A 14,057-nucleotide genomic window follows, 5' to 3' on the forward strand; every position below is an offset into this window, starting at 1 on the left:
TTGCAATCCAGTTAAAATCTCATTCCTATCCCAAATAAAAGGGTGGCTCAGTGGCTAAAACGCTGAGCTTATCGATCAGAAAGGTCGGAAGTTTGGCGGTTTGAATTCCTACTGCCGCGTAACGGAGTGAGCTCCCGTTACTTCTCCTAGCTTCTGCCAACCAAGCAGTCCGAAAGGACGTAAAAAATGCAAGTAGAAAAATAGGTACCACCTCTGGTGGGAAGGGAACAGCGTTCCGTGCGCCTTCGGCGTTTAGTCATGCCGGCCACGTGACCACGGAGACGTCTTGGGACAGCGCTGGCTCTTCGGCTTTGAAATGGAGATGAGCATTGCCCCCTAGAGTCGGGAACGACTAGCACATCTGTGCGAGGGGAACCTTTACCTTATCCCAAATAAGATTTTTTTTTGTCTTTCTGCCTTTCCTCTCTCTAATCCCTGATGTTCGGAATGGACCTTCTTAATTCCTACTGATCCATGAATCAGTTTGTTTCAATCCCTGACACTTCTGTTTTCAGTCTATGCAAAGGTAAACTCTTATCAAGGTATTAGGCCATAAACTCATAAAAACCTTGAATGAGAAGGTCACAGTAGTCATTCAATCTCACCTCCTGTTGAAAGCTAAATGGCCCCAATTCTTTCAATCCTTTTTCACAGGTCTTAAGGTCTCATCTCCAATCAAGTAGGATTGGAAAAGGTTTTCCTTCTATGAGTCCGCTTCTGCTTCTCTAAATCTTCCTTCCTTCCTTCCACTCCCTCCCTTCCTACCCTTACATGGGGGGGTCTCACCATTACAAAATGAAATCCAACTGTGACTTCACATAAGATCGAAAATTTATTCCAAAATCTTTTTCACAAGTACTTAACCCAAAGTCTGAAATTTCTGCGTTTCAGATCTGTTTCCCAAGGGAAGACCTTTCCATTGGTCGCCATCAAAATTCATTCTGTTATTTTCTCGTCAACATCATTTCGAAATTTATTTTGGTCAGCTATCTTGTCAGGTAAATGTCAGCAAGGAAGGCCATCTTCTGGCCTCACCAACCTTGTCTGATAATCTGAGCCATTTTTGCTTGATAAACACTTGATAAGGTACACAGGTAGAAAGTGGGATATCCTGTCTGAATTATTCAAATGGCCAGCATCATCCTAAGTGTCAAAAACGACTTGATGGCCTCTCTCTCTTTATGTATGTATGTATGTATGTATGTATGTATGTACACACACACACACACACACACAGGTCTTGGCATATTTGGGTCTTTTCCCATGTAAGATTGACAGTATCTTGGCGACATTTCAACGAGGTCACCTCTCTATATCTATCCATCATCTATTTAACTCTATATCTATCTATCTATCTATTTGTCTATCTATCATATCTATCTATATCTATCTATCTATCTATCTATCTATCTATCTATCCATCCATCCATCCATCCATCCATCCATCATCTCTCTTTCTATCTATATAAAATCTCTCTCTCTCTATCATCTATCTCTATATCTCTATATCCATCTATCTATCTTCTATCCATCATCTCTCTCCCTCTCTCTCTATATATATATATATATAATCTCTCTATCTCTATCTCTCTATCATCTATCTATCTCTATATCTATCATCTATCTATCTCTATATCTATCATCTATCTATCTATCTACCTATCTTCCTACCTACCTACTTATCTCTTCATCCATCTATCTATCTCTATATCTATCTATCTATCTATCTATCTATCTATCTATCTATCTATCTATCTATCTATCTATCTATCTTCCTACCTACCTACCTACCTACCTCTTCATCTATCTATCTATCTATCTATCTATCTATCTATCTATCTATCTATCTATCTACCTCTATATCTATCTATCTTCCTTCCTACCTACCTACCTACCTACCTATCTCTTTATCCATCCATCCATCCATCTATCTATATCTATCTCATCTATCTATCTATCTATCTATCTATCTATCTATCTATCTATCTATCTATCTATATCTATCTCATCTATCTAGCTATCTAGCTATCTATATCTATCTCATCTATCTATCATCTATCTATCTATCTATCTATATCTATCTCATCTATCTATCTATCTATATCTATCTCATCTATCTATCCATCCATCCATCCATCCATCCATCCATCCATCCCAATTATCAATTGATTTGATACTTGATACTAACCCATTAGAGAGTCATTTTGGCCTAGTGGTTGTGGCATCAGGCTAGAAATCGGGAGCTGTGAGTTCTAGTCCCACCAGAGGCACAAAGCCAGCTGGGTGCCCTTGGCCAGTCTCTCTCTCTCAGCCCTAGGAAGGAAGTAATGGCATACCACGTTAGTAAACATTAATAAGAAAAATGCAGTGTCCAAGCGGTTGTCCAGAGTCCAACACTGGCTTGAAGACTTGTGTGTGTGTGTGTGTGTGTGCCCGCACACACACACACATATGCAGAGACCCACAATGTGGCTTGTTTGGTTTTAGCTTAGCTTGTTCAGTAAACCCAGCCTTTGTGACTGGTTTATGGCCGAGCCACATTGGGTAACCTCAAGATTATAGTTTAATAAACCATGGAATAAAAACTATGGCTAGGTGTAATGTGTTAACCCAACCAGAGTTTTGGGATTATAAAGCATGAAATAAATGTAAAATAACATACAGCAAAAAAAGAAAAGAAAGAAAAGCTTTCAAAGCTTTGCACAACTGATTTACCGATGTAACCCAGGAGTCTTGTACAAATCTAACCAAACCAAAAATGGATTTTGCACAGTTAGGAAGCTCCAGACTCGGCATCAACTAAACCCACGTAGTATTTTACTCGCACGCAGCTGTTACTACCTTGGCTATTTCTGCGTGTGGTGTGAACATAGCTACAGCAATGATGAAATGGAAGGGAGAAACGATTACCACCTACTGTACTTTTAAGCCCGAGAGATATCCAGAAATAACAGTGTTATTATCCAAGCCATGCTATTTGCATAGATAGAAAAACAGCGCATGGAATCACCAGGTTGTATTTGCAAAACAACTCTGGCACATTTTAACAAGGTACGACCCACGTTTTAAGAGTCGGCACGAAACCTTTGCAGACATCCGGGCATACAGAAGTCTTTTCATCTTAATCTTGATTACGATGTAATGAACTAGAAGTGTTATCACAGTCTGAAGTCACTTTACCTCTACTATAAACTTGAATAATTCCCTTTTTACAACTCTGTAATCTCTTAATTCGGGGTAAAGTCCAGGCCACTGGATGGAAGTAGCTAGATGGATGGTGGATAGATGGATGGATGGATGGATGGATGGATGGATGGATTAGATAGATGGATGGAGAGAAAGAGAGAGAGATGATAGATAGATAGATAGATAGATAGATAGATAGATAGAAAGATAGATAGATAGATAGATCGATAGATAGATAGATGATAGATAGATGATAGATAGATAGATAGTTAGATAGATAGATGATAGATAGATAGATGATAGATAGATAGATAGATAGATAGATAGATAGATAGATAAATAGATGATAGATAGATAGATAGATAGATAGATAGATAGATAGATAGATGATAGATAGATAGATAGATAGATAGATAGATGATAGATAGATAGATGATAGATAGATAGATAGATAGATAGATAGATAGATAGATAGATAGATAGATAGATGATAGATAGATGATAGATAGATAGATAGATAGATAGATAGATAGATAGATAGATAGATAGATAGATAGATACATAGATGATAGATAGATAGATGATAGATAGATAGATGATAGATAGATAGATAGATAGATAGATAGATAGATAGATAGATAGATAGATAGATATAGATAGATAGATGATAGATAGATAGATAGATAGATAGATAGATAGATAGATGATAGATAGATAGATAGATAGATAGATAGATAGATAGATAGATGATAGATAGATAGATAGATAGATAGATAGATAGATAGATAGATAGATGATAGATAGATATAGATAGATGATAGATAGATAGATAGATAGATAGATAGATAGATAGATAGATAGATAGATGATAGATAGATAGATAGATAGATAGATAGATAGAGAGATAGACAGACAGACAGACAGACAGATTAGCTGGATAGATTAACTAGATAGATAGCTAGATAGCTAGATGATAGATAGATATAGATAGATAGATGATAGATAGATAGATAGATAGATAGATAGATAGATAGATAGATAGATAGATGATAGATAGATAGATAGATAGATAGATAGATAGATAGATAGATAGATGATAGATAGATAGATAGATAGATAGATAGATGATAGATAGATAGATGATAGATAGATAGATAGATAGATGATAGATAGATAGATAGATGATAGATAGATAGATAGATGATAGATAGATGATAGATAGATAGATAGATAGATAGATAGATAGATAGATAGATAGATAGATAGATAGATAGATACATAGATGATAGATAGATAGATGATAGATAGATAGATGATAGATAGATAGATAGATAGATAGATAGATAGATAGATAGATAGATAGATAGATAGATATAGATAGATAGATGATAGATAGATAGATAGATAGATAGATAGATAGATAGATAGATAGATAGATGATAGATAGATAGATAGATAGATAGATAGATGATAGATAGATAGATAGATAGATAGATAGATAGATAGATAGATGATAGATAGATATAGATAGATGATAGATAGATAGATAGATAGATAGATAGATAGATGATAGATAGATAGATAGATAGATAGATAGATAGATAGATAGATAGACAGACAGACAGACAGACAGACAGACAGATTAGCTGGATAGATTAACTAGATAGATAGCTAGATAGCTAGATGATAGATAGATATAGATAGATAGATGATAGATAGATAGATAGATAGATAGATAGATAGATAGATAGATGATAGATAGATAGATAGATAGATAGATAGATAGATAGATGATAGATAGATAGATAGATAGATAGATAGATAGATAGATAGATAGATGATAGATAGATGATAGATAGATATAGATAGATAGATGATAGATAGATAGATAGATAGATAGATAGATAGATAGATGATAGATAGATATAGATAGATAGATGATAGATAGATGATAGATAGATAGATAGATAGATAGATAGATAGATAGATAGATAGATGATAGATAGATAGATAGATAGATAGATAGATAGATAGATAGATAGATAGATAGATAGATAGATAGATAGATAGATAGATAGATAGATAGATAGATAGATAGATAGATAGATAGATAGATAGATAGATGATAGATAGATAGATAGATGATAGATAGATAGATGATAGATAGATAGATAGATAGATAGATGATAGATAGATAGATAGATAGATAGATAGATAGATAGATAGATGATAGATAGATAGATGATAGATAGATAGATAGATAGATAGATAGATAGATAGATAGATAGATAGATAGATAGATAGATGATAGATAGATAGATAGATAGATAGATAGACAGACAGACAGACAGACAGACAGACACATGTGTTTGTGTATGTGTGTCTGTACATATACATATATACACATCGCAGAGGTAGTATTCAGCCAGTTCTTACCGTAGCTGGAAACTCCACCCACCCACCCCGACGTAATGCATGACCTTCTGCGCATGCGCACTCACATTTGCGAACCGGTAGTGAAGGTACATGAATCCCACCATGTATGTGTGTGTGTCTGTGTGTGTATATATATGTATGTATGTATGTATGTATGTATGTATGTATGTATATGTCTTTGGTTATTCTGGTTTTCTCCCGCGTAAAATTGGAGGTGTCTTGGCGACGTTTCGACGAAGTCTCATTCGTCATCTTCAGGCTTCGTGCTTCCAGGAGCAATGTGAGATCTCGGCTGTTTCTTCCTTTTAACTGCCAGTCGGGGTTTGAGCTGATTGGGTGGGAGCTTGGCTGTGTTCTGATTGGGTGGAGGTGTGTTCTGATTGGTTGGGGGTTTGTGTTTCATGTAAGGATAGGAGGGGTTTAAAGTGACGAATGAGACTTTGTCGAAACGTCGCCAAGAAACCAATTTTACGCGGGAGAAAACCCGAATAACCAAAGACCTACATACTAACACCCGCGAAAACTTCAGAAAACAAATATATATATGTATGTATGTATGTTTATACACACACCCACCCCCACCCCCCACACACACACTGTATATTTCCATCCACCAAACAAATCAGCAAATATTTAGGGCATATCTTTCCTCAAATTGCAGGAACATTCGTTTTTGAATGTTTCAAATTTCCATTTGAATCACTGGACACACAAACGGGGCACCCAAAAATTCACAATCTGTAAAGTGACTTGCAACCTTCCCTTCGAGTGGCTTGCCTAATCAGAACAAGATTCTCTCAGGAGTTTCTTGCCTCCCAGACAAACAAATCTAAACTAGATTCCTTCACCTGTCTCTAAATTCCAAGTCCATGAAAAAGACCAAAGGGACACATCAGAGCGGTGCTGACGCTAACCCAGTTGCAAATCTCGGTTTCGCCCCCCCCCCCCCCCCAAAAAGAAATCCTTCTCACCCACACAGAACTAAAACTATGCTAATTTTGCAAAAGAGTGATGCTTCTTTGGAAAAACTGCTGTCTAGCTGTCCCCAAAGCGTCCCCTTAGAACTTGCTCTGATGAAAAGCAAAAGTAAAATTAAAAAAAGGAGAGGTGGGCTATTAAGCAAGGCACAGGGGAGGGGGGAATTAGGGGGGTAGCTTTTAAACTCTGTGAGGTCTTCCGGTTTCAAGGCCTCCTCTTTGTTGTGAGCGGGCCCTTATATTGTCCTGCAAACAACTCTTCGAAACCGCCTTAAGCTGACCCCACCCCACCCCCAATCGGCAAAGCATCTGGTCTGCAGGAGACCTCCGAGAGTCTTATGCTAATAGCATCTGGTCCTTGTCTTTTGACGTCCCCTCCTCCCCCCCTCCCGCTCTTCCATCTGTTTATCTAGTCCACCTGTTGTCCCATGTTTAGATTTGCAAAGACCCCCGTTCAGAAGGGACGCAGATTTCATCTTGTTCACACCAAAGACGGGATTCCCCGTCTCTCTCCAAAGCTCTTAAGCAGCCCCCTGATCCCTCTTGCTATGGCCGGAATTCTCAAACCTCCGTTCGCGCTTGAATGAGAAAGGTGCGCCGAGAAGACAACGAAATAGTCGGATCGGGCTGTACAATCGCGCCTAAGGGTGAGCGGTGCAGCAGGGAAGCAAGCAATAAGATGGGCTCCCCACGTTCGCGGGAAGCTATTACTGCGGTTGGGGAGTCACTAGTTATCTGGATTGCCGGTGGCGTACGTTAGAGAGGCCGCCAGACTAGGCTTACTGCGAAATGGCCTCTAGTGATCTGGTGACTGTTCAGACGCTTCAATGGAATTTTGGCAGGCTTGAAGAAATTTAGAAGTTGTCAATACTTTTTAGTTGTTTGGTTGAAAACTCCATCAGATAATTGTTCTAACTCATGTCTATTAACCTGGAGAAGAGATACGTCTCTTTGGGCTTAGACTGAGTTAAGAACTGGATCCAGTCAAGCCAAGGAGGTGTATCCAAACAATTCAAACTCAGTCTCAGGGCTAATAGGCAGAAGTTATGACCCATACACGGAGTCACCAAGCAGTACAGAGGAGAATTGCAAAGACCCCTGTTCAGAAGGGACACAGATTTCATCTTGTTCACACTGAACCAAACACGGGATTCCTCCATCTCTCTTCAAAGCCCTTAAGAACTTCCCTCATGGAAAAAAAGGCTCCTTGAGCTCCTGGTGACAATGCACCTTTTCACCCTCTGTGAAAACAGAAGTCAAGAAGGAACACCTAGATTTAATTCCCACTGAACCAAAGGTCCCATCTCTCACCAAAGCCCACAAGAACTTCTCTCACGGGAAAATTGGAGCTCCTGGAGACAATGCCCTTTTACATCCTCTGTGAAAACCGAAGTCAAGAAGGAACACCTAGATTTCGTTCACGTTGAACCAAAGGTCCCATCTCTCACCAAAGTCCATGAGAACTTCCCTAGTGGAAAAATTGGAGCTCCTGAAGACAATGCCCCCTTTCACCCTCTCTAAAAACAAATGTCCAGAAGAAACACCCATCCTTCCCCATCTCCATCCCAAGCAAAAGAAGAAGAAGAGATGCTCCCTTACCTTCTTTTTGGAGTGAGCGTGGTCTTCTTCTCTGGAGGCTTTGCTGTTTTTCCCACCTCTTGAAAGTTTGGGCTCCCCAGATTGCTTAATGGTGATTTTGATCTCTGGAGGGCAGATATAGTTCTCTAGGCTTTTGGGGGGCTTCTTGGCCCTCTTGGTGGTCTGGATTTTCAACTTCAAGCTTCCCTCGGTGAAGTTGGCCTCCTTGATGGAGAATTCTTGTTCCTCCAGACCATCGCCGGCTACCCACTTTTCACTGTCAGCGTTGGAAATCGAATCCACATCCCTCCTGGAGCACAGCTCATCCTCTTCCTCAATTTCCATACGATGGTGATCCCCGCTCCCCGAGATCCCTTTCGCAGAGCTGGACGTAGAGAGCAGGATCTCCCCGGATCCTGCAAGGGCAGAAGGAGCTTTGGCAGAAGTAATGGTAGATGCCAAGAAGTCCGTCTCACTTCCTCTCGGCCGGGAAGGGCCTAAATTTTCCCTGGGCTCCATAGCAATCCCCCAGTCTCTGAAAAGTTTATGGGGGCGGAGAGCAGAGGAGACCGAACTGAAGACAAGGGGATCCTTCCCCCCCCCAGAAGAGAAGGCAAAATTCCACTTGGCTTTTCTTAGAGGTGGAAAGGTCGGACCACAGGAAGGAAGTCAAAAACTCTCAGATCTGCAACTAATGGGAACAAAAAAAGGGAGATGAGAAACTTGAAATTTTCAGGTTGGATTCAACCAATGTCATTGTGCATAGGTGGTGCACTGACAATAAAGAATTATTATTATGTTGCTGTCAATAGACATTTTAGTTACAGAAAGTCCTCACCTTATCATCACAACTGATCCCAAAAGGGAAGGTGGTAAGGAGGAAGTTGTTAAGTGAGTTTTGCCCATTTTACAAGCATTTTTTTTTGACACAGCATTAAGCGAATCACTGCGATTGTTAACTGAATCATTCTATTCCATTCTACCTATTCAGTTTTGGTTAATAGTAACAGCTCTGAGATTTATATACCACTTATATACCGCTTCATAGTGCCTTACAGTCTTCTCTAAGCGGTTTACAAAATCAGCCTATTGCCCCCAACCATATGGGTCCTTGTTTTATCTGTCTTGGAAGGATGGATGGCTGAGTCAACCTTGAGCCTGGGAAGAATCGAACTGCCAAACCTCTGGCCTCTGGCAGTCAGCAGAAGTAGCCTGCAGTACTGCATTCTAACCACTGCGCCACCATGGCTCCTCAACTACTCCGTTATGGAGATCAACCCATCATAGCAACCATTGAGGGTCTCACTTTTGCAACTGAGATCATGGCTAATCATCAGGTCCGAGAAGAAAACAGAACACGGCAACCACCTGCATACCATACACGAATGTTCTCTTGCCATCTAGAGTAATCTCTCCGAGCCCAGCCTTGCTTGTGCTGTGTGCAGCAGCTTCAGAGCAACCTAGGACTCCCCATTGAATTCCCGCTGGCTTCCCCAATGACTTTACTGGAAGTCAACAGGAAGTCATGGAGAGGTCCACACTTAACAATCCATGATCCTCACTTAACAACAATAACAAGAATTGCCAACATGGCCATAGCTAAATAATTTAGTCCTGTGGCATCACACCATACAATCACACTGTTTAATGAAGATTATGGACCCAATTTCCATTGTTAACCAAAAACTACCTATAACTGGGGAAAGTTTTCTACCATCATCTACCTTTAAAAAGTGACCCTTTTCTATTGCTGGACAAGAAAGACACAGATGTCACCTGAGTTTGCAGACACGCAAGAGCTTTTACCTGAAATAACTGAAACAGTTAAATACAAATTAATAATTAACAGAAGGCAAACGTGGGACTGCTTGAAAAAGAATATGAAATTATTTTATGTGGTTGGGCTGTTCCAGGTTTCCGTACGTTCCCCTTGCAAGTTTGTGAGAAGGTCTCACAGGGATTTCATCCAAAAGAAATTTAAAACCAATTACACTGCTTCTGGTGGATTTATTTACACCCCATGGGTTAACCAGTGAGGATAGCAATAACTTATCTCATTACACCAGGAGTCAGCAACCCGTGGCTCTCATGTGATGATGTTAAAGGTGTAGTCACAGGATGTACAGGTTGTTCATAATAACAGAGTTGGAAGGGACCTTGGAGGTCTCCTAGTCCAGAGGTCAGCAAACTGTGGCTCTGGAGCCACATGTGGCTCTTTCATCCCTCTGCTGCGGCTCCCTGTCGCCAGTCGGCACCACAATTTTGAGAGGAGCTTCCGGTTGGGGTGGGTGGGAAGCAGAGCACACCAGGAGGAGACTCTTATGGCAGTGGGTCTCAACCTTCCTAACGCCGCGACCATTTAACACAGTTCCTCATGTTGCGGTGACCCCCAACCATAAAATTGTTTTATGTTTTCCGTATTTTTTCAAAAATACATGTTTTCTGATGGTCTCAGACGATCCCTGTGAAAGGATCGTTCGACCCCCAAAGGGGTCCCGACCCACAGGTTGAGAACCGCTGCTCTATGGCAAGGGCTGGGTTTTCCGGTCAGCTCCACAATCGGTTAGAACAGGTAGAGGAAAAAAGGATGCCGCGCTATGAGGACACTCTATAGTGGGGAAACTGGACTTCCGGTGAGCTTCCAGAATTGAATGGGGGGCTTCCGGTTAGGATCACAGTGGCTCTTTGAGTGTTTTAAGGTTGCCAATCCTTGCATTATACAAATCTGGCACATTCCATCAAAGTTTAGTTACAACCTAGGAACTACTCATTAGAGCAGAGTTTCTCAACCTTGTTATCTTGAAGATTGTACGGACTTCACCTCCCGGAATTCCCCAGCCGACCACTGCACTAGAGTTACATCCCAAACACGGCGGATAAAATTTCAATTGCTTTTTTAAGTCGTACATCATAATCTATAAATCACGAGGGCACACTCAAACAGCCTTCCTAACAGAAATAGAATCAAGATCACATGAAGTATACCACTTTATAATACCTTGGTAAGAATATATCTTTATTACGGTCATAGACCAGCAAAATGCCCTTGGTTAAGATCACACTTGGAATACGGCATCCAGTTTTAGTCGCCATAATAGAAAAAAGATGTGGAGACTCTAGAAAGAGTGCAGAGAAGAGCAATAAAGAGGATGAGGGGACTGGAGGCTAAAATATATGAAGATTGGTTGCAGGAACTGGGTATGTCTAGTTTAATGAAAAGAAGGACTAGGGGAGACATGATAGCAGTCATCCAGTATTTGAGGGGCTGCTCCAAAGGAGAGGGGGTCAAGCTACTTTCCAAAGAACCACAAGGCAGGACAAAAAGCAATGGATAGAAACTAATCAAGGAGAGAAACAACCTGGGAATAATGAGAAATTTTCTGACGGAACAATTAACCAGTGGAACAACTTGCCTCCAGAAGTTGTGAATGCTCCATTACTGGAGGTTTTTAAGAAGAGATTGGACAGCCATTTGTCCAGAATGGTATAGCATCCTCTGCTTGGGCAAGGGGTTGGACTAGAGGACCTCCAAGGTCCCTTCCAACTCTTATTATTTTTCAACCAAGAAAAGCTCAACAACTTTACTCAGCAGTGTAAAGAAGATGGCTCCTTCCTGGGCAAGCCGAACGAAACTGTCAAAATGAAGGGGCGAGTCCCAAATTTCTCCCAACACCAACGCAGCTTAACAACTGTTAGCAATTTGCTTAACCACTGCAGTGACTCACTTAAACCACGGTGGCAATGGGGCACACCACATGTAACAACTTCCTTGCTGAGCTAAGCAACAGAAATTATGGGGCTCCACTGGGGTTATGTTGAGGGCGATCTGTATTCGCCCGTGGGAATATCATTGTCAAAGGCGATTTCATCAAGGGCCGCATCAGGATTGTGTTTGAACTCAAGAGGGCCGGGGATGGGCGTGGCCAGCTCAACATCACTCATGTCAGGGGCACCTGCGGGAAAGACTTCCCTCAGACCCTCCCTCCGTCTCCTTATAACCAACCAACTTACTTAGTTAGTTAGTTAGTTCCTTCCTTCCTTCTCTTCTTTTCCCTTCTCTCTTCATTCTCCCTTCTTCTTCCTTCCCCTTTCTCCTTATTTCTCCTTCCTTGCTCTCTTCCCATCTTTCCTTCTTTGTCTTTCCGCTTTCCTTTTCCTGTCCCTTCTTACACGCTCAAATGCAAAAGGGGAAACATTTCTCCTTTAGTTTTGCTTTTACTTTCTTTCGATAGCCGTCTGCCAATGAAAATGGAGCTCTGTTTTTGCTGGCAGAGGGCTTTGCAGTGGGCCATCACGGCCAAAAATGGGGCACAGAGCAGAGGAGGGGGGAATGTGGTGCCACAAGCTCCGTTTTTGCTGGTAGAAGCACTGCAGGCAGGTCCTTTGCTGTTTCCAGGCTGGCCCGCAGGCCAGATTTAACACCTATTTTGACACCCCTGCAATAGAGGACCCTCGTCCAGGTACACCCTGCCCTTCCTAGCACCCCTGGAAGAAAGTTCCTGCTTCTTTGGGCAAGCTGCTTGAGTTGATCTCCTGAGTGGAACCATGTGCATTCCACCCGTCATTCAAAGGTGGCATTCAGCCGGTTCAGATCGGTTCGCCTGAACCGGTAGTGGAAATTGCAGCGTGGGCCACTCCGGATCTATGCTGTCCTATTTACCGTATTTTTCAGAGTATAAGACGCACCTTTTTCCCCCAAAAAGAGGGAGAAAATCTGGGTGCGTCTTATACACTGAATACAGCATTTTTGGCCTTTGGCCCGCCCCCTTTGCAAAAATGGACGTGCAGAGGGTTTGGGAGGCTTGCAAAGTGCTCCTGGGGGCTGCGGAGGGCAAACATGAGGAAAGAAATGGGCCATTTTTGCTCGTTCCCCATTCCCAGTCCCCAGGAGCACACTACAAGCCTCCCAAAGCTCTGCATGCCCTTATTTATTTATTTTTGCAAAAAAATGAGTCGTGCAGAGTGTTTGGGAGACCTGCAGAGTGCAAAAACTTTTTTTTTAATTTACCTTTTCAAAATCATGGTGCATCTTATACTCCGGTGCGTCTTATAATCCGAAAAATATGGTAGGTACCATATTTGTGCGCATCAAGTTGTGCGCATGCGTGCAAGCCATGCAAGTAAGCAAAGCGCATGCATGGACAGACGTGCACATGCGTTGACACACATGCGCGCTCCCATTTGCGAACCGTTAAGGAAAGTAGTAAGTGAATACCACCCGTATTCACGCCGTAACTCCTACAACCTTCTCAGATGTCTTCATTTAGCTCTTCCCCCCACCCCCATTAGATAATGAGCCTCTGAGAGAGGGCCTCCTCAGATGCTCATCCCTTTGATTGCGTGAACAGCCTTATCAGCATCATTCTCTTACTATACAAATGTCCTTCTGGGCCAATTAGCTTGACTCACCCAGGAGTAGTGAAGAGCCCTGAGAGGCCGCTTCGTGGAAGCCATTTCCAGGGAGGTAGCAGCTTTCATGTGCTGCCAGCAAAACAGCAGAAAACGGGTGGCACCTCCAAGGCTAATTAGTGTACTGTGGGAAACAAATCTACTCATCTCTAAGGTGCCACCAGATAGCTTCCTGGATTTGACGCGGGTCAAATGCCAACTTTTCTTCAGCTTTTGGTTACGAAGAAAAGATTGGAAAAACTACGGGGAAACTTCAGGATAAATACTCTAGAAATGGATGAAAGGCACATCGAAATCAGATTCTGTGGTCAAAGTAGGGTAGATCTAAGTAGGGTGGATTTGATTTAAATCAAGTTGATTTAAATCGCTAGTAAAAAGGCTTGATTTAAATCAACTCGATTGGAGCCGAGGTGGCGCAGTGGTTAAATGCAGCACTGCAAGCTACTTCAGCTGACTGCAGTTCGGCAGTTC

The 14,057-nt window shown here is 41.6% G+C and overlaps 1 protein-coding gene across 1 annotated transcript in view; it reads right to left on the reverse strand.

Moving 5' to 3' along the window:
• The window catches only part of SETBP1 (SET binding protein 1), a 270,644-nt gene extending 261,803 nt beyond the window's left edge, over positions 1–8,841 (reverse strand). The window contains 1 exon segment of the mRNA XM_032214574.1: positions 8,199–8,841. Coding sequence (XP_032070465.1) covers positions 8,199–8,696 — 498 coding nt within the window. The 5' untranslated portion in view covers positions 8,697–8,841.
• Positions 8,842–14,057: the final 5,216 nt, after the last annotated feature.

Source organism: Thamnophis elegans, chromosome 3, assembly GCF_009769535.1.
Source record: "Thamnophis elegans isolate rThaEle1 chromosome 3, rThaEle1.pri, whole genome shotgun sequence".
Classification (NCBI taxonomy): Eukaryota; Metazoa; Chordata; class Lepidosauria; order Squamata; family Colubridae; genus Thamnophis; species Thamnophis elegans.